We start from the raw sequence: 24,696 nt of genomic DNA on the forward strand, positions 1-24,696 counted from the left end.
TCTCTCCCAAATCTGCAAGACTGCTATCCATCTTGTATTATGCAGAAAAAGCAAAATAAAGGGGCTGTTTACAAGGGCATGTAGTGATAGGACAAAAGGTAATGGCCTTAAGCTGAAGGAAGGTAGATTTACATTAAATGTTAGGAAAAAAATCTTCACTGTGAGGGTGGTGAGGCACTGGAACAGGTTGCCCAGAGAAGCTGTGGATGCCCCATCCCTGGAAGTGTTCAAGGCCAGGTTGGATGCAGCTTTGGGCAACCTGGTCTAGCGGAGGGTGTCCCTGCCCATGGCAGGGGGGTTGGAACTAGATGATCTTTAAGGTCCCTTCCAACTCAAACCATTTTATGATTCTATTCTAAGATTATATGATTCGATGATTCTTGCAGGGATCATAGGTTTGACACTATCATTATTGTTCAATATCCGTATCAGAATTATTTGGGTCCATCTACTGACTATAATGCTATAATGTAGAAATAGGTTGGTATAACTCTTAAGCAACAGTTAAGGATAATCTAAGTTTTGGTTGGACAGGGCTTTGAGTAACCTCATTTAGTGAAAAATGTTCCTCTCCATGGCAGGGGAGTTGGACCAGATTATCTTTAAAGGTACCTTCCAACCCTCAAAGGCCCATCTGTTCTATGATTCTGTGATGGGCCAATGTTTCCAGTGTTGGGTACCTGACCATGAAATGTCCCCTATATTTATGGAGTCCCTCAATATTCCATGTGGTCACACACTGAAGGACTGGGAACTTGTTTTTCTAAATGTGCCATCGTGGTTTATAGCAAGCCTGTGATTTGAAATTGGCAGCCACTTTTGTATTTAGGAAGTATGAATTGAAAACAATATTTTCAGCTGCAATATAGGCATCTACCAGTTAACTTTTGCACATTAAAGGACAGGAATGTATTGCCCCATGCAATGATAAACTGGATTTATTGAAACTGGTTTTATTAGAGTGATTTACTGTCATATGAATAGTGTCATTACAGTATACAGAAAACTGTAACTGAGAGTTGTAATGAGGTTAAAGTGTGTATGTTGTCCAGTTACATTGCCAGCTCAGCTTGGCAGTCTAGAAGAGGGAAAACTCTGTTTAGTTTTCATTCATATACTCAAGTAAATAACCATTTGTCAGGGGCTGTGTTTGCTTTGTTTGGTAAAATGGCAATGATATGGTCATTACAATAAAGGAGTAAACATTGCAACAATGCAATTGCTTTTGTCTTTCAACTTGATACTTTCCTCTGGGCAGTTAGTTTAAGAAAAATCAGTGGTGAGTTGAACATCTAAATTAGTGAAATTACTAGATTAAACCCAGCATTGTGAATTCACAAGTTTCTAAGTTAGAGGGTTCACCTAGAAGTGTGAGATATCTATCAGATTGATCCTTTGTTAACATAAATCTGATAATGAAGGTTTAGCAGGCTCTGATTTGCTTTGAGATGGTGATATTTAGGGTGAGCATTTATCTTTCATTCACACACAGCTTAAGTTCTATTCCAATATGCGAATGTCATACTGGTTCACTTGTAATTATCAACCTGATAAGTTACGGATGCCATTCAAGAAAATTTTGATGATTTTACTGTATTTGATTTATACCACACTTTATGAAAAATAAATATTTGTTGAATTTAATGATTTTACATATTCATTGGTTCAATATTATTGTCTCAATACCTTTAAGGCCAGCTTGCTTTACTACTGTGAGTATAGAAGTTTTGAAATAGAAGTCATAACAAATAACTTTATGATTTACAAAGAAACTGTATTAACAGTGCAGAACTTCTGAAGTCCTCTCTCTGTCTCTCAGCTGATTGTGATTAGATGCAAGTATCGTAACTGGCAAAGTTCATGTACTCTGTATAGTAATATTGGCTGAGAAGCGATGAGACAAAAGTATTTACAAATTTTACTGATCGTCTATTTCTAAATTATTCTCCTTTTCCACAATCTGAATCCAAATTACTCAGGGGTAATTGTAAAAGCAGCTCAGTAAAAACATGGGTTTAAGCCATAAGAGCTGAAGTAGCTCCAACCTCATTTAGAGTATTTAAGAGAAAATTTCTCTGATATAGGCAGATACTAAGTTCTGTTTCCTTTTTTTTGCGCTTTGATCTTCTCTGCAGTGGAAAACCTTACCAAGTTAAATAGTATTTTTATATCCACTGATAATTTGCAGTTTTCTTTACATTTAGCTGATATCTGTCCTGAGATACTAGTATCAGTGGATTATTCTTTGCTTGGGCTATTGACAGTTTTAATTTTTGCTTCCACTGTGAGTGAAGAAGACTGGCCGAACAATTTCACACAGCGCTGCTGTTATGCCACCTTGTATGGCTGAGCACCTCGAGTCTCTGCAGAGCGCACTGCTTCTGGGTATGAGAAAGTCATGTGCAGGTATCTAAATGGAAAGCATTGCAACTTATGTTTTAAAATAGGTTTACTGTGAGTGGGACAGGATTTCCTAAAACAATTGTGTAAGAATAAGGGTGGGGGGTGTGTGTGTGTGTCTCTTATCTGTGCATAAATCAATTAAATGCATGATTCAACAGCAAATAGTTAAGTCCTCTAGTACTGGTACTTTATTAATAGATAGTTTCTCTATATTCATATGGATTTGATGAGATAATTATGAAAAACTGAATTAGGGTAGTATAGGTAGCTGAAACAGTTGCTATCTTTCAGGTGCAAATTACTAATTTACCAGCAGAAATTCAATAATTGCCTATGTGCGTGATCCTTGTGTCTGGCAAAATAAAATAAAAATAGGCTGGTATCAAACACCTTCAGTGGTTTAAATTTATTTGTTTTACTTCCAGCAGATAGGAAACTGGATTAGGCAAGACTAAAACAGATGGGTTTACAAGGGAGCTATTGAGATGAAGGTATCAATTGATAGGTTTTCCAGCTCAGTCTGAGGACTGCGCCCATTTACTATGTTAAATATTGAGCATGGGCTAAGAACTATGTGTATACTTAGGAAATTTGTAGAATGGAAAATATTGGGAGATAGTCTTAAAAAAAAAAAAAGGAAGCTGCAGTTTAATGATATAAGAATTCAATCATCAGGCAAGAATTAGATGATCTTGTCAATTTTGCTGATAGAAATACATTAGTGGCAATATTTTTCTTCATTGAAAAAAATTACTGAAATAATGTGTTGTATTAAATGATTGTGTGTGAATCATAGTACAAATTAATTCGATACCACTAAAATACATGTTTCAACGTTTCTGATTTACCTGTTTCTTGTATCCTATTTAATTTCTGTCAAGACTATTGACATAATTTCTGTGAAGGTTATTAATATAGTGGATATTTGTCCTTTGTACTTAATGTCATACTTGTCATATTGTGCTATGTAAAGAGTAATCATCATAATAATATTTTTTTAAAAAAGTAGAAATAAAATTTTTGAGGAAGAGACCCCTTCTAAGTACTGTTTTATATTTTTATGCTATTTTATGTTTATTCTATACATCTAGAGTTCTTGTACAATTGTACAAATCAGTTCAAGAAAATAGGACTAAATTTTCTATTCTGGTCCTTTACCTTAGTCTGACAGTGAACAAAGCCTTTACAATGACTTCCGTTTTTTTGAAACCTTATAAACAGAAAACCATGTTCTCTTCCCAACTCTTAATGTAGACTGCACATTCTAATTCAATGAATGAGATTTATTTACATATATAATTATATAACAATTTAATTTTATAAATTAATTAGATTTTATAAATATTTATACTTGTTATATTTATATATGCAAATATACTATATAAGGTATATTATAGATTATGGGGTTTATGTATTATATATTTATATAATGTATGTATCATTTTTATATTTAAATTTACAAAAAGTGATGTGAACTTAATGTTGTACTATGAAATTGTTTGGAAAATTCACTGTCTATGAATATAAAATGCTCCAGGGGAAGTATGAATGAATCTTATTGGGATTTTTTTTGACAATATGGTTTTGTCAGATTCTTCAATCCCTCACTTTCTTGGGAAGTTATACTTTTTTGATGAAGTTTAAATATACAGTCAAAACAAAAAGAATGTTTGATAGCCATATGGTGAGGATGCTTGTTTATAAAAAGGGAGATGGAGGTTTAGCTCTATGTTCTGCCTATCTGGATTAATGCTAGCATTAACTCTGTACTTTTGATGTTGGTTTTTTGGTTTGTTTGTCTATTTGTATTTTCCAGACTTTCTTTTTGACATGTTACATGTGGTAGAAAATGCTTATATGTTTATAGAAGTTAGTACCGTGCCATGACCTCTGGGCTATAATTTAATTTTAAATTAATCTGAAATACCCTCAGTGCTACTGGAAGCAATATAATTAGAACTGCTAACTTTCTACAGACCCAACACACTGCGTCCAAGTGGGAATGCTGGTGATGGGAGGCATTTGTCTCTTCGCCAGGTCTCATGAAGTGACAGAGATGCTCACCTGTGGACCAGGGCATATCTCAGTGCCCGCTCTCACAGTGGTAGGACGTGACTTCCAGCAGAGGGTATTTCAGCACATCTGCTTATTAGAAGATAGGTTCCCCAAGTGTACCTGGTCAGATTTGGCACATGACGTTTTGGATCAGAAGAGATCCTATAGCACTTGTCCTGCAGATGTGTGAAGTAGAACGTGAGGTGAGAAGGGCGAAGCAGGGTTTGGTACGGGAGGAGTAAGCATCCTTCAGACATTGAACTTGACACTTGAAAGTGACTAAGAGCTTTTCTGAGCAGAGAAAATTAGCGGGAGTGGGACAGCAATGTGATGGGCTTAATTCTGTGGAGGTTTGCTAACCTTGAAATTCTGGACTAAAACTAATAGAACAAGAAGTTGTCCTGTTGTCTTCTACATCTTAAATAACATTTTATGACCATCGTGCTTTCCATTTCCTTCTCCCATGCTCATTCTTTTAGTCTTGTAGTTTTTCATGTGTTATTGATTTATTAAGAGGCCTAAAATAATTTTTAAACTTTCTAGGGACAGGAACACCATTCTCTGTGCAGCGCTAAAGTTTCATATGGAAAATAGGTTGAATTAAACACTTGCAAGTTATGGTGTATATTTATTTGTATTTAAGAATCTAGGTACAATATACTAATTGTGCATTTATTAGGAGGTTGCAAACTGGAAATCAGACCTGGTCACTGGCATATATAAAATATGCATTAAGGTGTCTGTGACACAAATGAATAGAATATATATGAATGCACATACACACACACACACACACACACATATATATATAATAATTCAGCAAAATTACTGGAATATTTTTGTCTAGTCACAATTCATGTGTAAGGACTAATTTCAGTATGTGTCAAAAGCTATCCTGAAAAGATGCTTTTAAATTTAAAATATTGCAACTTAGAATTGTTTTAATATATCCTCACTTTTCAGCATTATGGAGCATTGGTATTGAATGAAGTGGGTGATGAGGTGGTAATACTGTCCAGCACTCGATGGATATGGAAGCAGAAATAGCCAGGCAAATATTACCAAAGATATTTCACTTTTAAAATACGGTTTGTAGGATGATGGAATGAGCATATTCGATCTGATGCTTACGCATTTTGTATTAAACCATGGTGCAAAGCTGGTTTTATCAACCACAAAATGCTCAGCTTATTACATATTAGTGTGCTGTTTTCATATGCTTTTATAGCCAGCACCTCACAAGGAAATGTTGTGGCTAATACATTTAGCCACCTTAGACTTTTCTGTCTTGAGAGACCACATATCCATTTATAAGTAGGTAACAGAGAATGTTTTCTGACAATAGTTTCAAACAATATTTGAACTGAGACAAAAATTTGGATTACCCATTGGGTCCATGCTATTTCTAGTGTTAGTGTACCATAATAACCCTTGAACTAACAATTTCATACTAAATTTTTCAGATAATACAAGGTTGGATTGCATTTGTCTAAAAAATGAATGCATGAGCAGAGGTGATTATTTTTCAAGTGTTCACTTGCCATTTACTAGTAAATGAAATGTCTTAAGCCATAAAATATTTGCATAATGCACAATGCATTTATGATTATTAAATAGATATCTTCATTTACTGTTTTTAGGTTAAATTTTTTCCGAGATGTTCCTGAGTTCAGAGTACTAGCATGTGGTGGAGATGGAACAGTAGGCTGGATTTTGGATTGCATAGGTAATCAATAGTGTTTACATAGTTTTGCTTTACTCATGTTTTTCATTTTACTGCTCTTCTTATGTACCAAAGTGCAGATACAACTATTTCAAACAAGATCTTGTTCACTGAAATTTTTTACATTTATTCATTTGGAACATGATTATTTTTAAAGATATTCAAAATCCCTAGACAAGTGCAGTATTTGTAGTCCTCTGGATTTCCAGAAAGCAAGAAAATTGAATCAATCTATTTTAATGTCAGTTCAAAGTCTACTCCCCAAACTGAATCAAATCTAAGTTGTTTCTTTTAGTGAACAAAGTCCTTTGGCACAAGTAGTGTATATAAAGTTTAAGAAATCATCTGTTTTGAGAAATAGATACTTTCTAGTTGGATCTTTTCTTCTGTGATCTGATATACAGAGAATCTTAGCTGAGAGCAAAGCAGTAAGAAAAAAAAAAAACCAAACCACATGAAAAAGGAAAAAAAAAATCAAACCTAAACTTTTTTCTCCTCAGTTTGAGACTTTTACACTTTTTTTTTAAATTATTATTCTATTAAATGTTAAATTCTCTTAAAGATTTGCAGTAGTACACTGGTGTTGTAAATGCTAAGTCTTAAAGAATTGAAGAGATAAATTGATAATTGTGGATACCCCCTTCCTGGAAGTGTTCAAGGCCAGGTTGGATGGGGCTTAGTGGAGAGTGTCCTTGCCCATGGCAGGGGGGTTGGAGATAGATGATCGTTAAGAGCCCTTCCAACCCAAACCATTCTATGTTTCTATGATAAATAACGAGACGTCCCTGCCACATCCATTGGATATATAAGCTCCTAGTGAGAATTGCTGATACTTGTGCATCATTCTATGAACACAATAGCCAATTGTTTAACTATTCTAGTATAACTTTTAAACTAGACTTGCTACTTAAATGGGGAATTTGACAAATTATAAATTTGAGATATTATACCTTTGGGATATCTGTCCCACTTCCAGCTTTGAGAAAGGCTGTATTTCTTGGCAAGGGTTTTCCCATTGGATTTTGAACAGAGATCCTTTGGCTTGAAATGTTAGAAAAATACTGATGAAGAGTCAAAAGGCACTGTAAAAGTTCATACATTTCAAACTATTACTTATTAAATCCAAAATATTGACTTAGAGACTTGACCAGATAGATCAACGTTCATTTTGAATAGCAGGTTTAATTCCAGATGGGCAAACCCCTCATGTTGGTTCTGGGGAATTCTTGGTAATGGTGCTCATGTGTAGACACGAATCCAAGTGAATACACAGTTAAACACAAATTTGGTTACTCAGATGAAAAAGTACAAGATTACTCTAATTATTCATGCTCTTAACTATTACTCTTTTGCATTCATAGCTGGGTATGGCAGAGGTGAGAGCAACAGAGCACATGTTCAGTCTTGGAAAGATCCTGAGCATTGTTGTTTATGAATGTTTATCACATCTATGAGTTACAAAAGTCCTTGTGATAACAATCGAGTAAATTAGGATTAAGAATTGAATATTGACTGGAGAAGGGGATGCATAATGGAGTGGCTTGGTGAAATGCTTGTTGCTGACCGGGCAGCATAATCTCATATACAAAACATGTATCACTGTCTTTCAATGGAACAAAACCTGACACAGTTACTGTATCAGTACCATACAATTAGATTTTTTTGTTCCTTAGTTTTGTTTTTCCTTCTTTATTCACAGAGAAAGCAAACTTGATTAAGCATCCTCCAGTTGCTATCCTGCCTCTTGGGACTGGCAATGATTTAGCAAGGTGTCTGAGATGGGGAGGAGGTAAACACAAATTAACATACAATGCATTATGTAACTAAAAGGAAAAAAATAACTTTTGCATCAGAGTCTACTCTCAACATTTGGATTTCTTTTTTGTGATGTATGTAAAGAACCTGTATCACCTTTCCTCTTTTTGGAATTAGCTGTCTGTAAATGTTATATGAACAATTTTATAGATATTAAAGGTTGTAATCGCTCTTCATACCTTGTTTGTAGCTTTTGCTACACCGAAAAGGCTCCAAGGTGCAAAGAGAGTAGTATATAGCTATATGGTTGGCTTTTTACCATCTGTATTGCAGTTATTTCTTTGATCAATACCTTATAAAGGGAGTATTCTTAAATGGATTTTAATTGGGGCTGTTCTGAAGGGGTTACTGAAAACAGCTAATAATGGGTTTGGAGTGGTTTCATCTTTTTTAATATTCATAAATATTAAATGAAAAATGTGTCTCAACCTCAGACTAGTTCCTTTGATCCACTCCTCCTCTCCTACAGAGGATTCCAGACAATAAGTGCTGTGGTGCTATTTCTCAGGAAATGAGAAGGCAAAGAATGCTGAAAGGAGAGTATATGTAAAATCAAACCTTTAATACCCTTTGCATCCTTTTCTGGATGTATGGAGCCTTACCCTCCGCTCCTCCTATAACTTATTTCCATTCAGGAGTTGCATTACAGGATAACTTGAAGGAGACACGAAGAAGAAAGTCTTAGGCGAGACTCAGTCTCTGGTGAAAGCATGTCAGTTTATGGGCTCACAGCCAGTTCTATTTCAGGTCTCAGCTGGCTGTTTCAGTGGAGATGCTGTGTATTTGAAACTTGGCTGTTTATTTGGAACTTCTCAGCCTTTGTAAATATCTCTTCCTTCTTCTGTCTCATCATAGCAAGTTTCCTTTCCAAATGTCTGCATTGTTACCAGATAGTCTTTAGCAAATTCTCAGTAGTTTCCATGCTATAGAACCTTTTTGTTAGCTGTAATGTTCTATCAAATAATTTGTGAGCTTCCTTTATTTTCTCTGTCATGACTGGTGATTGTTTATTCACATAGTCTTAGGAAAGAAAAGAAGAAAAACCAACCCAAAACCCAATCAAATCAGCATAGCTTCACTTTCTGAACAGTTCATAGAGTCAAGTCATAGAATAATTCAGGTTGGAAGGGATCGCAGGAAGTCTAGTCCAATCTTGTCTTCTAAGCAGGGTCAGCTATGAGAACATTCGATTATATTAGTCAAGACCTGTCCTTCCATTCATTTCTATTTATTTACCTTCTGTTTCGAGTGATTCCATCAGGACTAAAGTAGAAAAAGACAGTATGAAATATTCTGGCTTTCATCATTCTTTGCCCAGTTGCTTGGTGGTAGACAATGCCACAACACAGATTTTCTGGAATTTCCATAGATGGGAGAGGAGACAGGGCTTCCAGAAACTAAATTGCTGGTGAGTGATCTCAAGGATGCAGACAAATGAAATTATGCATGCTGCTGTTATGCGGTGGTTGGCAGTAACTAACAAAAATATACTACACAACCATAAAGAAATACGTCAGCAATGAGTTTTGAGCAGGGAGACTTTGAATGGCTTTGCTTGCTAAAACTGTTAATGACCCAGGAAGTACATATTGCTTGAATATGAAAATATATTTCTAATTTGAAGGAGGAGTGACTCCACAAATCTTAGTTATCTGTTACAAAGTTGTTTGGTCTGAATAGTCATCAGAGTTGATAATGTCACTTAGTAAATTCCCCACACTTTTTATACAAGCACACACACGTACTGTATGTTGTTTAAACATTCCTGAGTACACACAATTTTTCTACTGAGATTAATATACAGAGCAGTGAACTATTACTACTAGTGAATTACCTAAAGATGTGTGAGCGCTTCTCGGCAAGTAAGATCTCTCTACAGAGCAGGATGAGGCTCATAAAGAAGTTGTTGAACAATGGAAAAATGTTAGTTCTGCTGATATGTCATCACTTACGTATTTTGAATTTTGGATTTGTTATGCTAAAACACATTGAAACAAGTGACAAAAAATAGTAGACAGCTTTTAACCTTTCAATCTCTTGTCAGATTTTAATCAGACAAATTTACTGTATTTTTTCCATAAATTTTGAAATCAAAGGGATTTAAATATTAAGATTAATTTCATAGCAAGAACATTTTGCAAAGTATAACCTTAACTTTTTGGATAACTCCTATAACTGCTTGGAAAATTCAAGGGATCGGCAAGTTTTGAAGATGAAATTATTTTCTTCGGTATAAATCTGATGCTGAGTAATATCTGTAGAATTAATCTAAGTTTACATTAATTTAGCTGAGTGCAGAAATCAGCTTTGTATTTGTACTGCTTTTCATGACAGGTGCTGGAAAATTGTAAATACTTTAAACACAGTCCTGCTTTTTAGGTCTTATATGCATAGTTTTCATTTTTCCAGTCATCTAGAAAGAGAAAGAAAGTAGAATTAAACTTTATTATGCTTGACTAAATAACTGTTTTCATGTTTTGCTAGGTTATGAAGGTGAGAATTTGATGAAGATCTTAAAAGACATTGAGAACAGCTCAGAGATTTTGCTGGACAGGTGGAAGTTCGAAGTAATACCCAATGACAAAGATGAGAAAGGAGACCCAGTGCCTTACAACATCATCAATAACTACTTTTCTATTGGCGTGGTAAGACTTATGCTTATCCTTAAGTGATTTTCTGTTTTGAATAAATATTTGCATTGCATGTCTTCAAGTGAAGAATTGTTGGCTACAGATCATTTATAATGTTATTTTGCTAGTGAAATGAATACATAGATGACTGACAGCAATTTACATAAATTTACTTCCACACATTCAAACCAGAATTATTTTTCAGTACCTTCTACCTTCCCATCTATAAAGAAGATATTTGTGTTGTTCCTAATGGTTTATGAGCAGCCATAGCACTAAATTTAGATTGTCATTATGAAGATCCTATAAAAATATAAAGGAAAACTAATCACTTAATAAGAACTCTAAGTAACCTTTTCCATTAGTATTCATATAATCAGAACTGTTTAAAAGAACTGTGGCATTCTTTCTTTCTTCAAGGCAGTTTTACATAATAAAGTAAAATCATATAAAAAACCCCCACAAGTATCTTCCTGGTTCTGTCTTATGGGGATATTCACAGTTAGAATGAATTATGAGGGAAAGGGGTTTAAGAAGCTTTTCATGTCCTAGGAACTGCATCTCCGGCTTGTGCTTCTCTATGGTTTCCCCTTATATCTGCTATCCACACTGCATATATGAGGGGAATTAGGCATGTCCAGTCTGACTTTTCAGCCTTTTGCTTTGGATATGCTTTCAAACACAAGCAAAAGGGGGACTGTAATGAGGTCCAAATTTCACAGATTGAATTGTTCATAAATAAGATTTTTAACTCAGACACAGATGACTTTTTTTTAACACAATAAACTTGGCAACTCTAATAGCTAGTGCTGGCTATTCTGAAGTCAACTTCTTCCACATACATTACACGAATCTGTATATTATTTTTTTATAAAAGTTAAAATCCACTTTTACAGGTTATCTAATTCGGCAATCCAGTATTTCATAATGCTACAGAAAAGTGTTTTAATGGGAAGTACAACGTGCAACATTGTAAATCCAAGGAAATTAAGGATGTGTGCTTAGTTTATCTGATCGCTGTGCTTCAGCGTCAACAAGGTTCTGCCCCAGCTTTAAGTGATTGATGAAATTTTTACATATTAATTGCAATGCTATAATTGTGATATAGTGCCTATCAGCAACATGCAGAGACAGTCTATTCCTTAAAAACATTCCTTGGCCTCCTGTACTGTCTAGTACTAAATACTGAAAAAACAATCAAGTCTCCCCAAGGTTAAGATATTTAAGCAATAAGAAATTATTTTTCAGGTTTTTTGCTTGTATGGTTTAGATTTTAGCCTCTGATGTTCAAGGCAAGTGCAGAGAACAACTACATACAACAGAAATAGCAGAACTTAGTGTATAAAAGTACAAAAATGTGAAGTATATGTACCAAAACCAGTGCAAAATTAAGTTCATAAATAGGAGAGAAAGTGCAAAGGAAAATCTTTGGTTACAGGAGAAAAGTACCATGATAACAGAAAATGGCCAGCACAGGGGGATGTATTCAGTGACTTTGTCAGAAGGGAATATCGATGCTAAAGCTCACAGATGAAGAAAGAAATGTGTTATACTGAGGAAGCAAGCAATAAGTGAGAGGGAGGAGGGATGAGATTTTACACCTATATATTAATACAGTGCAATTTAAATGGTTTCTAAAATGTAGAATGTAAAGACACAGCACAGAAACAGGAAATTGAATGCCAAGTAGATACTGGGACATCTGTGAATGTACTAGGCTTCAAAGAATCCTCTAGCATTTTTCAAGGGAAGAAAACCAAATTGCATTCAAGAAAAAAAGTTGGAACTGAAATTATACAGTGGCCAGATCATAATACTATTAAGGACAATGTAAATTACTTGTAGAATACTGCAGGAAAATAGCAGGCTCTATCCACCAGGCTCCATGGACAACCAGAAGAATCAGTTTTCAGTTAAAAACCTTAAATTCATGAATTTAATAACACAAAACTTATGATTCTTCATATAATAGAGGTGTGAGCACCAGAAAATTATGCCAGGAATGGACAATACAATATGTTGCATTGAGAAAAGCTTCTAAAATTGTAAAATCACATTTTTGAAGGAGTAGGATCTGCCAAGTTTGTCATATGTGGAAATATATAAAACGCCTGCTTCTCAATTTCATTGGTGTGAATAAGACAAAGCAAATGGGGAAAATCAGAAACTGGATTTTAGACTTGCTAAAAATGTGTAATTCATATATTAGGTAGCATTCATAATAACTTGAAAAGGCAGGCAAAACGTCTATGTAAATAGACAAAGTACTCAAACTTGGTACAACTAAAGTAAACCTAATTTCATAAAAGCAAAATTGGTTTCATTATTTGATGCCTAATACAAACTTTGGCAAGTACTGTATTGGAAAAGCAACAATCTACCACCATGTTGCACACCAGTCCATAGCTACTGATACCCAAGAACATAACTGGAGTCAAGCCTATACCAAAAAAGTAGTAGTGCCACCTACAATGTTATATTAAGAGAAACAATGTTATATTAAAAGAAACCAAATAGATTGATATCATAAATGATGTTATTCATAGAACCATAGAAAATCATTGAGTCATCTGTCCATTCCTCTCCCTAAGGTGGTGCCAGTGCCACCTGCCTAATTCCTGACAGATGTTTATCCATTTTTTCTCTAAAAATTCCCCAAAAAGGAAATTTGCCTGTGATGACCTACTCTACTACTTTGTTGTCCTTACTGTGGAAGTTCTTGTCATATCTAACCTGAAGAGTCTTGGTGTAGTCTGAACCCAGGTCATTTTGTCCTGTACAGAGTGGAGAAGGAAAACAAATTATTCCATTCCTCTGTTAAACTACTAATTACCTACTAGATGGTCTATCAGCTCATCCCTTAGTCTTGTGTTCTATCTCCAATTTCTTCAACCTTTCCTCACAGAAAATAGATGTTTTATAGACATCTGATCATATGTGTTGCTTTTATCTATGTTCAGGTAAAACATGAGAATTTAGTCCAACTACTCCCTTTGGTCCATATCTCTCTGGAACCGTAGTGCTCTCAATTAGACACAATGCTGCATTTGGTGTCTTATCAGCACTGAGTGGAAAAGAGAAATTAATTCGTGTCTTGCAGAGGATACCTTTATTAAGAAAAATTATCCTTCTTTAATGCTAGCATGAATTTCTTTATTCATATTTGACTTGTGATTCATTGTTAATTTCAGATACTATTCTGAAGAACCACTACTTCATATCTCATTTGGATTTTTCATAGGTGATTCTTCCTGCCTACATGCAGAAACTTACACTTAATGGAATCACACCCTCTCTTAATTTTTACTGTTTCACCAAGGCACTGTGAAAACTAATGTTAACCTACAACATATTGCACATTGCCTCATAGATTCACTCCAAATAAAGCACAGTCTCTAATCCTGTATGAATAGAACCTGCTGTATGAATTTTGTAACAGAGTGGCAGAAATTGTATTTGACAGCAAACAATCTCAATGTATACTTAGAAAGGCCAGGGGAGTAAAACTCAATAAAATTGTGTTTGACATGAGGCTCCTACTGCCTCAGGACCTTAATTCAGGTTGGAAGGGAGCGCAGGAAGTCATTAGTCCAATCTCCTGTTCTAAGCAGGGTCAGCGATGAGAGCAGGTGACGTTGGTCGGGGCTTTATCCAGTTGGGTCTTAAAAACGTTCAAGGGTGGAGATGGCACAACGTCTCTGAGCAGCCTGTTCTGGTGCTTGATTGTCCTTATGATGAAGATGTTTTTCCTTATATTCAGCGTGAATCTCTCTTGTTTCAACTTACAGTCTTTGTCTCCCATCTTCCCATTATGTGCCACTGTGAAGAGCCTGGCTTTGTCATCTTTAGAACTTCCTCATAGGTACTTGCAGGCTGCTGTTAGATCTCCCTGAAGCCTTCTTTTCTAGCCTGATCCAGGTCATCCAGCCAGTCCTTTTTTTTTAACCTATTTTCCACCAGTCAAGACTATAATATCTCAACTTAGATACAAGAATGCTGAGGTAGACAGTGTTCAAAACCTCGCTGAAGTTGAGCGTGACATGCACTGCTCTCTCCTCATCTACAAATCTAGGGGTTTTTTTAATCATAGGCAGCAATCAGAAGGCAATTTACCCATTGGAAGGAAAATGATGCACTAAGTTGAAAAGGAATGTTTTACAGTAGCATGTGTATGTGAAAAGTGTGATTAGTATGTTCAAGCCAAATAAGGCATTTTTTCTACAGCAGTCTTGGAGCTCTGATACGTACATAAGTATATGTACTGTACTATGTATAAGTACAAGGAAAACAGTAAGCAGCAAAGTGAGATGTAGTAGCTGAACGGGTATGTGCAATGTTCATCCTGATGAAAGCACAAATCACAGAAGAACCATACAAAGTGTAAGCCAAGCTGGATGTCAGTTTCAAAGCAGGAGCTAGAAAACATCTAAGAGCAATGTAGAATAAGATAAAGATTTTTCAAGTGCTCACATCCATCATTCTGTCAGGGTGGCAAGATACCAGGAGAGAAGATCCATCTGCTTCCCAATAATACTGGAGTCATTGAAACAAGCTAAATATCCAAGAAAAAATGTGTATTAAAGCAGTCAAGTCATATTTGCTTTAAAAAACAAACAAAACCCCCAAAACAAAAAACAAATCCCTCCTCAAGAATATAGTACGGCCATCTGAAAACAGAAGCTTGTCTTGGAAAGTCACAGATTTGGTGAGCTGGACAAACATAACTGATAATATTAGAGGACCGCTAAGCAGACATGATAGAGATGGGAAACATCACGATGACTGTCAGTCAGTGGCAAGTACAATTACTAACATATTTTGGACAAAATAGAAAGTTCTTTTCCCCATAATCTGTACGACCTGCCTTAATAGTCATACATTCGTGCACTAGGTTGATATTATCACAGTGATCATAAAAGACAGAGTTCAATAATGTTAGTATTGGTGTGTTATCCCAGACTATTCTAGGCAGCAGGTAGTACTTCAGTTGCTGCAAAAATGGAATTTCAGTCACATCACATCTTTTAACTAACTTGCTGAGGTTATACACTATTAGAGGGAGTGTGTGTGTAGACAAAGTATGTCAGCTTGCACATAGTATTTGTCATGGTTAGCCTTTTTCCCATGGATCAAACAACATAAGTTACACTACTTTCTTCAAGCACTCAGCTGCTTAGCATTAACGGTGGGGCAACATGTATATGTGGACAGTTACTTCAGATAAGCTTGTGTACCCTAACACCCCTGCACATCTGGTTCATTTCATCCTAGCTATTTTCTGTGCCTGTATGCCAGACCTGTATTAAAAAAAAACCAAACAACTTTACTAATCAATTATATTTCATACTATCTTAGCATAGAGAAATATTTTCACAAAATTGAGTAATAACTCTTCAGTTGAATGCTTAAACTTAAAAAAAAACCCCACCAAAAAACCCACTCACCCAACCAAAAAAACCTGCAAACTAACCCCCCCTATACTCATGACTGGATGCCAGCGTTACTCTAAGTGGCAAAAACAGGAAGAAAAAAGTGGATATAGATACTCCCAAAACTAAACCCTCTTTTTGCAAACAATTGGTCACAAGTCAGATCTTGCCAGCATCAAACCATTTTCAACAAACAATCATGCAATCACAACAAAGCATAGTTACACATTGTTAATTACAAAATGTACCAGTGGATGGGCACGTATTCCATGAAATTCACAAAAAATGTACCCAATTTGAGTAGACACAAAGCAGATAAGCATGGAAGATGGTGAAATACTCATGTGCTGAGTGAGATCTGAGCAATAGGACGTGGAAGATAAACGACCAACAGACAGTAAGGGAAACTCTCACATAAACCCAAGAAACACAAAAAAAGCCCTTCAGAACAGTCTTTGTTACCTTGAGAAGGACTTGGATCTACACCATCATCTTACCACATAACAGCATGGTCAAAAATTTTACATAATGCTAAGATGTGAAGAAACAATACTTTTAAGCTTGGGGAAAAGTAGCTTAGTTTTCAAGCAATTTTAGTTAGATAATAATCAATTAAAATGGAGTGACTGTCAAGGATATGCATCTTTTATGGGGAAGTTATTAAAGAATGTTAAATATGTAGGGAAGTTACGATGCTTGTTTTTAGTGTTTCTCAAATGATTGTCTCAAAGTGAGACAAAATGGGTATTTTGATAAAAGCTTTCTCAAAGAATGCCTCATTAAATGTTCAGTTGTGATTAAACATTAGAAACCTCCACTTACACTAAATGCTTGGTTGAATAGAGCATGTGGAAGGGGGCAAAAGCCATCTTACATACTTAGAGATATGAAAAATGGGTGAGAGAGCAAGAAACCTCTGCTGTTGAGGCTTACTGTGGTTTCTTTTCAAGGTGGATACTCAGGAGAAATTACTCAGTGTTTCTCTCAACCTGGGCTTTCTTCTAATACTTAGGAGGGGCAGGAGAACCACAGGAGTTCTAAGCACAAGCTATAGACACGCAGGATGGAGGCAGAGTTTTGTAGGCAAAACCACCAGGGAGGTTTAGGGTTTGAATTAGTTGATTAAAAGCTCAGAAATAATATGAGCCAGGCAAAGTCCATTCACTGATATGATTATAAAGGATAGGAAATTCACTCATTCTCTTTTAAATCGTGTTTTGTAACTCACTTCCACCTGGTTTAGTTAGTAAAGGTTCCTGGAAAATTGGTCAAAAAGTCTGAATTTTCTAAGTCTGGGAGTACTAGCAGTAGTACAGCAGTGAATGCCACACATTCATTCAAGATTTAAAAAAAAAAAACCCAAACCTAAAAACCAACAAACAAAAACCATACAAAAAAACCCCAGAGAAATCAGGCAAAAATTGTAATGGAGTCCTTTTTAAAAAATCTCATTGCTATTTGGTATCTCACAATAAACAATTCTTATTCATAAAGATAGGTGCGTATTGCAGAGACTCATGGTAACATCCTGACTGGAGCAAATAGCTGTAGGCCAAACCAAAGGCACAAAGGGTAGTCAGCTGAGTACCAAACATCCTTCTGCAGCAGCCAACTTTGCTAGACCCTGATCTTCTACATTTATTATGCAAACAACTTGAAAATATTTTAAATATATGTATTAATTGTAGTCAGATAATGACTGACTTCAAAAAGGCTAAAAACATTTTAACCAAACAATTCATCTATTTCCTATTGACTTCCTTTATAGTTGCTCACAGCACTTTGTGTTGTTTTCCATTTTGTTGGTAATAATGCTGAAAGAAATTATGAATAGGTTTGCATTGCTGTTAAGATGAGAGTCCTAAAGTAGGTTTTCCAGAAGCAAGCATAATTTTGAATTTACTGTTCTGCCACTGAATTAGAGTTTAGCTTTTATGAAGCCAAAATTAGGTAAACATGAATCAGTTCTGAAAATCTTTTGCCATAAACATTTTATTGTTTTGTTTTCTTTCATTTTTTTACCTTTTAAATAAGTCATAAATTTATCTGATGTTAATAGGAGATAAAATAGGAGTTAACAACACTGTTTAACTATCATTTGAATTTTTGTAACTGCATAGGGTATTACAGAGCATATGCTACTAAGCCCCTTGCAGGTCTGTAATTAGTGTTGGAGCAGAAGAAACTGAACTTGCAAACATCTGCATTGTCTTTTAGTACACATTTGTATAGAAAGAAATATTACCAAGATAGATTTTAAGGCAAATTATACTAGCTAAAGCGTGGCATGGTGCAAACTTCACTGTGGTAAAACACTAGATACCATTATATATTGAAAGCAGTTCTCGTTGGTGTCAGTGCAGTATTCAAGGTGTAAGAATAAAACAAATGCTATAATAATGATCAGTATTTACAGATAGCAGCTGTTAAGATTATACTAGCAACCATAGTATGTCCTTGTGTTTAACCAGAAATGTTCTGTATGAATGCTCATTAGGTAACTCTCTGATTTTCATCTCAATATTGTTCCTCTTGGGCCAGAGTCCATTCAAATTTTAAACTAACTTGTATTTTTGACCAAGTCGTGGATCTGTTATATATGTAAAGAACATACCTATTCTCTCTGTTCACACTTAGGTGGGCTGCCTGATGGTCTGGCCAGAAGGACTGCAAGGAGTGTTGTCTTTTAGGATAACAGCAGAGTCCCTTAGAGGCTTACATTCTTTGTAGATCCAGAATTACCTCTCCCTTATCTAGGCTGATCGACTGAGTGCATGCTTTAGGTTTGAGCCTACTTGGGATCTTTGCTATTGGTGCACTTCCGCATACATACCCTAAAGAGTCATTGTCAACAGAACCAAACTCCTTAGGAAGCTTAAAGCTACAGCTAATCTCACTCAGATTATTTCATTTGCACAAGATACTTAAGATGTGGAAAACATCTTCTCTGTCTACTTACTGAGACAGGATTTAAATAAGAATCTTCCAACGTCCCTTCAGTGGAAATTTTGAATACATGTGCAAATACATACACAAGAACATATTGGAGGGAAAAAAGGGGTGGAATGCTCTAGGACAGTAATTAAGACAGTAACCTGGAAGAGAACTGTGATATCCAGATTCCTGTTCCATCTGTTGTTTTTGTCCATTTGATTAACTTGTACATGGCAATCCAGAAACTTCCACTACTATGAATGACTTCTTTTCGAACATCAATAGATACAGAATTTTAATGCCAAAACAGAACTTGTGCAAGTAGAACACCTCAGTCTTTCATTCAGTCTTTACAACATGTGATAACTGATTTCATAGCAATATGGTGATATTCTCACTTGGATGATCTACAACAGAAATATTTTTTTGCAAGTGTATTTAGTTAAGGCAATAAAGATATCTGAATGTGCCTGGAAATGTTCTGTATGTTCTTGGAGAAACAAATCTGCATTATATGCTGGTTTAAAAAAAAAAAAAAAATCAATCAGTTATCAGATAGAGGGAAAGCTTCTTTAATACTAGTAAGTAATACTACAATCAGGATGTGTTCTCTGCAAAATTATTATCACAAAGTAGTAAAGGTCTACAACAAAGACAAGTGTACTTTTATGACACCTAATATGTTACTATCCAAATGCGCTATCAAATAGATATTTGCATGGTCATGATTTAATATCCTTCAGCTTTAACCAGTCACTAAGAGCCTCTTATTCTGCCAGTGGGGAAAAATATGACTGCTTAATTCTCATAATCATAAATTTGAACTTGTTATGGGTCTGCTTCCCCATCAGTATACTCTAAGTCATCAACCTCCACTTCCATTACATCTCCTTAATTTTTTTTTTTGGCAAAACTGCACAAAAAAAAAAACCAAACCCTGTAAGAAAAATCTTATATAGAAGCCATATTTTTTTGCTTTTCTCATGAAAGAACATTTCATTAGCATCAATAAAAACTTTGGCTATCAGAATTTTTAGACACAAATACCAGAGTCTATGTAGCGTTGTTCCTCTAACTGACAATGTGATCCCATTATCTTTTATTTCATCTATGTTATTTTAGGGTATATTTATTTCTAGAAAAAAGGAGTTTATTATGGTATAAATAATTTACAAATGGGAATGAATTTTAGTTTTGCAGTAGCCAAATATTTTGAAATTTCAAAGCCTCATATCATTTTGCTGTTCATGGTAGTTAGAGGGATTTTTTTTTTTTCCCCCATAGGAACAAATCTAAAGAACATTTGCTATTTAGGCCCTGATTCAATGCAGAATTTAAGCATGTGCACATCTTAACACTAATTCAATGTGACATTTGAGTATATGTTTAAACTTTCCCGATCTAGCGAAGCAGTTAAATACTTAGTTAAATTTTTAACCATTTTCTGCAGTTTTATTAGTATGACTGGCCAAATACACACATTGATTTCTGGGCATTTGGTGTAAGCTAGTTAATTATTCCAGCGAGACTTGTGGGTTATACATAGATAAAAATCATGTTTATTGGTTTGCTGAACTAATAAGAATACAAGCACATGCTTAAGTGATTTTGTGAATCCTAATCATCACTTTGAATGTGCTAATGGAATGCTGTGATATATTGCATTATTTCTGTGCCAGTGAGGGAAAGAACATTTCATAATAAACAGTATTATTGCTCTGTAATCCAAATAACTTTTTTTCTGCAAAAAGGGTTAAGACAATGAACAATTCATCTATGTGTGAATGTAAATATAATTTTAAAAGATCCATATTATATTGGGTATATCATAGCCTCAGTCTTGTAGCCAGGTGTGTAGAAGTGATTCCTCTATCTGTGGAGAATTCTACTCTCTTTCAGAAGGAGCACGTTCAGAACAGCTTCCATCCTATATTTGAAATACTATCTTATTCAGAAGTTATTGGTAGTTCAATCTGTAGTTATCTTGTTTAATCTCCAAACATTGCTAATCTCTTACAAATTAATTATTCTTACAGGCTTTTGCTGTTTGCACGTTTCAAACCTTTTCACCTTTTGTTGCTATTGAAATTCTTCTGCAGCAATTCTGGACATGATACATGGAAAATAGAGGTGATGCAGGTTTTTTTATTGCAGGTGGTTATTTTTTTTTGTAAGGCAGAAAGCCACAAACACGGACTACATGTCATGGAAAGCTGGATCTGTAGAGTAATTTATAGGTAAGGAGCAATAGGAGCCTCTCTGAAGGTTTCCCTCACTGCTGTGCAATGATATTTCCCTGGACATGGAGAATGTGAATTCCATTGCTAGAAATACTAAGTCTTAGAGTTGGTAATACCTATATTGCAACACTGCTGGTGGTGTTTCCTGCTAGCTAGTTTCCTTGTACCACTGTGGATTTAGTTTGCCTTGTAAATCCCTCTTGCCATCGTAACCTCCTGCCATTCATAAGGTGTATCAAGGTACCCTAGCAAGAGACCTGCACTGTACTGTGCGCAACATGTAAGGTACAGTCATGCAGAGAACTGAAGGTTCATGGCTTACTCTACTACTTGGTGAATCTTCCTACTACAGAATTGATAGTTTCCTGAGGTACCATTTCTTGTGGTTTATCTAAGTATGAAGAAATTCGAAGTAGATTATTCCTACTGTTTGTTTAGTTATTTCTTTATTTATATTGTAATGCTGAAATGTGAATGTATGCCAGTCTGTGCTGGAAATTCCTGAAAATATGTATGTATATCAGATAGATTGAGAATTGTGTGTGTAATTTCCTTTATAGCACAGCGAGAATACTGAGGACTGTGCTGAATTCACTGTAGGTTTTTGTCAGGTTCAGTGACAATACAGTTCTGTGGGCTATATTTACATTAGCAAGTAATTTGGCTCAGTAGGAGTGTAGCAATTGATGCTGAGTCCCTTCTGTCTGCAAAACATGCAGTTTGGGAGTCTTAATTCAAACTGGATATAGTCTGTTCCCCTGCGATGAACTCTGTTGTATGCTTGTCCTAAAGTGACCTAAAAGACTGGTCATAGGTTTGTCCTGTGTGTCCCCATATTATGAGAGAAGCATGAATGTGTGTTCTTCTGAAGGAATCTGGCTGAGATGCACCAGTTTTCACTTCAAACGGAATCACAGGAAGTGGGGATGATTAAGAGATTTGCTTTAAAATTTCATTGCTGCTCCAACAGTTTTGCAATAAACTTGAAAAAGTCATATAGGAGTATAGGGTATCTCACTTTGACCTTCCTTCTTCCCCTCATATTTTCCCACATAGATTTTTTTTTTCTTTTGGTATTTTAAATATTCGAGACTTTCATTTAGCTTTTCATGGTGAGGTTAGCACAACACTGAATACCTTGAACAAAGAAAGACTCCCTTGTTTTAGATTTATGAGTAACTCATGCACTTGCTATCACTTATTACCCATTCCTGCTATGTAAAGTTATTCTTCTGGTGTGAAATCAAAGGCTAGAAAGTGACTTGTTTCCTATAGTCAGTAAAAACTTTAAGAAGAATCATTGGGAGAGTCTTTGGCAGTTACCTAAATCCTTCTCTTTAATTTGTGAGGGATTTGGAAAATAGAGCAATTTATAGAATTGAGAAGATATATGTTAAATTTCATGATTGAGAAAACTAGTTATATTAAACAAAATGCAAGGAGGCATTATAACTTTACTAAGCAGATACTATAAAGGGTATTTTGGGGGCAGAAGTGAAGTAAAATGAAACCTGCGGTCTTCTAGTGTTTTGTCTTAGCTTACCTTAGATAGTAGAGATTTTGAGTCTTGTATGTTCACGGATTTTGTTGGGGGTGGTGTGTATTTTGTTGTTTTTGGAGAGGGTTGCATTTTTTTTCATAAAGGAAGGGTCTACAAAGCAGCCTAGCAAACAGCTACTATCGCAAGTGACAGTTATAAATGTGAGTATATGCCTAAAGACATAATTAATCTGCAATGAGCTCAGAACTGCTCCTTAGCTAAATGCAACTAAATCAGCTACACAGTGTGTAATTAACTTACAACTGTATTAGTCCTAGTACAATATTATTCATTATATATGTAAGTTATTATTTTCCCCATATGAAATTTGTAATATACTAAGTAATGATTAAGAGTTCATTATAGTATTTCATTCATATTATCATAATATAATTGTGATGTATGTTCATCTTGTTAATGCTGTTATTCTTAGTTGTTCTTAAAAGAAATGTCAAGGATATAGGGAAAATGTGATGTGGCTTTTTTGCACACAGACTGAGAAGCATCTGTATTCAAATTAAATTGAAATTTTAGTCTTGATCTTGATTTCTTATTTCTGCTTGTTAGTGATGACAGGAATGTGTTGAGGAAAGGTAGAAGCCAACAATACTTTATATTGAAGTCAAGAGTAAGGTGAATAAGCTTTAAGCTTGGTCCTAAGACTCATGATGAGCTTGAAGTGGGAAGAAGCTTACAGGACTGAGAAAGAGACTTGAAGAAAAAAGGCAGAAATTCTGAAGACATGTGAGGCTAGCAATGGAGGTAAATTGCATCTGGAAAAGGAGTTTACGAAACGTACAAGCTGTACAGAACGTAAGGTGAGCTGTGTATACACTGATACCTTAACCTGGCTAAGCTACAAAACATGTGTCTCTGTGTACACATGTAAAACTATGTGAAAAATAGCTTAGGTTTAAATTGTAATCATTCCGTTTTCATGTGAGAGTTAATCCTGACATGTGTAAACAAGTTTCTGTGAATGAGTTACTTCACCGTCTTCTCCCTGACAACATCATTTACCTTTTTCCCATGCCATTAAAGATCCTGTCTCAGAACTTTACTTCCACAGGTCTGCCAGAGCCCTACTGAGTCTTTTCAGACTGCCTGTCTGTAGCTGAGACTGACCAAAGAAATCATGATCATGCTGATTCAAGTGCCCATTGAGGACATGAAGTACAGTTATTTCTGAGAACACAGTATAAAAACCAATCTATTACAGGTAACAGAGGGAGATCCATTTTATATGCATTTTATATTGAATTAAATTTATAGGTATTACATACATTTAAGAAACAAATTCTTAAATGAATTAATTGCTTAGAAAATTTAGTGATTAGAAAATGAACAGTGTGATAGTCATTGGAAATTTTTTGCTCTGCCTTTCTCTGGCTTAGTTTGGAACAACAGTCTACCTGCTGACTATATTCAAAATTACTGCTAAAAGTAGACAATTCATCTGAGGTATTGAGGCTTTGGGTGCAGGATGAATACGGTATGATGCTGTTTTAGCATGTGTTATGTAATCATAGCTGTTGTGTTCTCGATGCCATGAGGGAGGAAGCTAAATTAAAAAGAGTAAGAAAGGCATTCTGGCCACAGACACAGGGATAAATAGGAGAAATAAACAAACATAGAATTCTGAGATTTAAAGTGGGCACATCTGCAGATTTAAAAGAGAAATCTGAAGTGTGAATCAGATGTTAAACAGGCACAGGGATTTTTTGTTTCAGATGCCATACAATCATATGTACAATACATGTCTGTGCTCAATCTTGAGCCCAAATAACAGAGTCATTACTCTTCAAAAAAATCCAGCAAACACTATTTAGGAAGAAGTTTTTAGTTCTGAGAGGCTTGTGTATATCCGAGAAGAGTTCATGTTGCAAAATGTATAAAAATAACAATGGTATATCAGGCATTTATATTA

At 35.3% G+C, this 24,696-nt stretch overlaps 1 protein-coding gene across 11 annotated transcripts in view; it reads left to right on the forward strand.

Moving 5' to 3' along the window:
• DGKB (diacylglycerol kinase beta) overlaps window positions 1-24,696 on the forward strand; it is a 414,451-nt gene that overhangs the window by 197,824 nt on the left and 191,931 nt on the right. For all 11 annotated transcript variants that reach the window (XM_054817166.1, XM_054817163.1, XM_054817164.1 and 8 more), the window contains 3 exons: window positions 6,099-6,184; window positions 7,881-7,970; window positions 10,481-10,641. In XM_054817166.1, the coding sequence (XP_054673141.1) occupies window positions 6,099-6,184; window positions 7,881-7,970; window positions 10,481-10,641 (337 nt within the window). The remainder of the gene's footprint in view (window positions 1-6,098; window positions 6,185-7,880; window positions 7,971-10,480; window positions 10,642-24,696) is intronic.

This window comes from Grus americana, chromosome 2, assembly GCF_028858705.1.
Source record: "Grus americana isolate bGruAme1 chromosome 2, bGruAme1.mat, whole genome shotgun sequence".
Lineage (NCBI taxonomy): Eukaryota > Metazoa > Chordata > Aves > Gruiformes > Gruidae > Grus > Grus americana.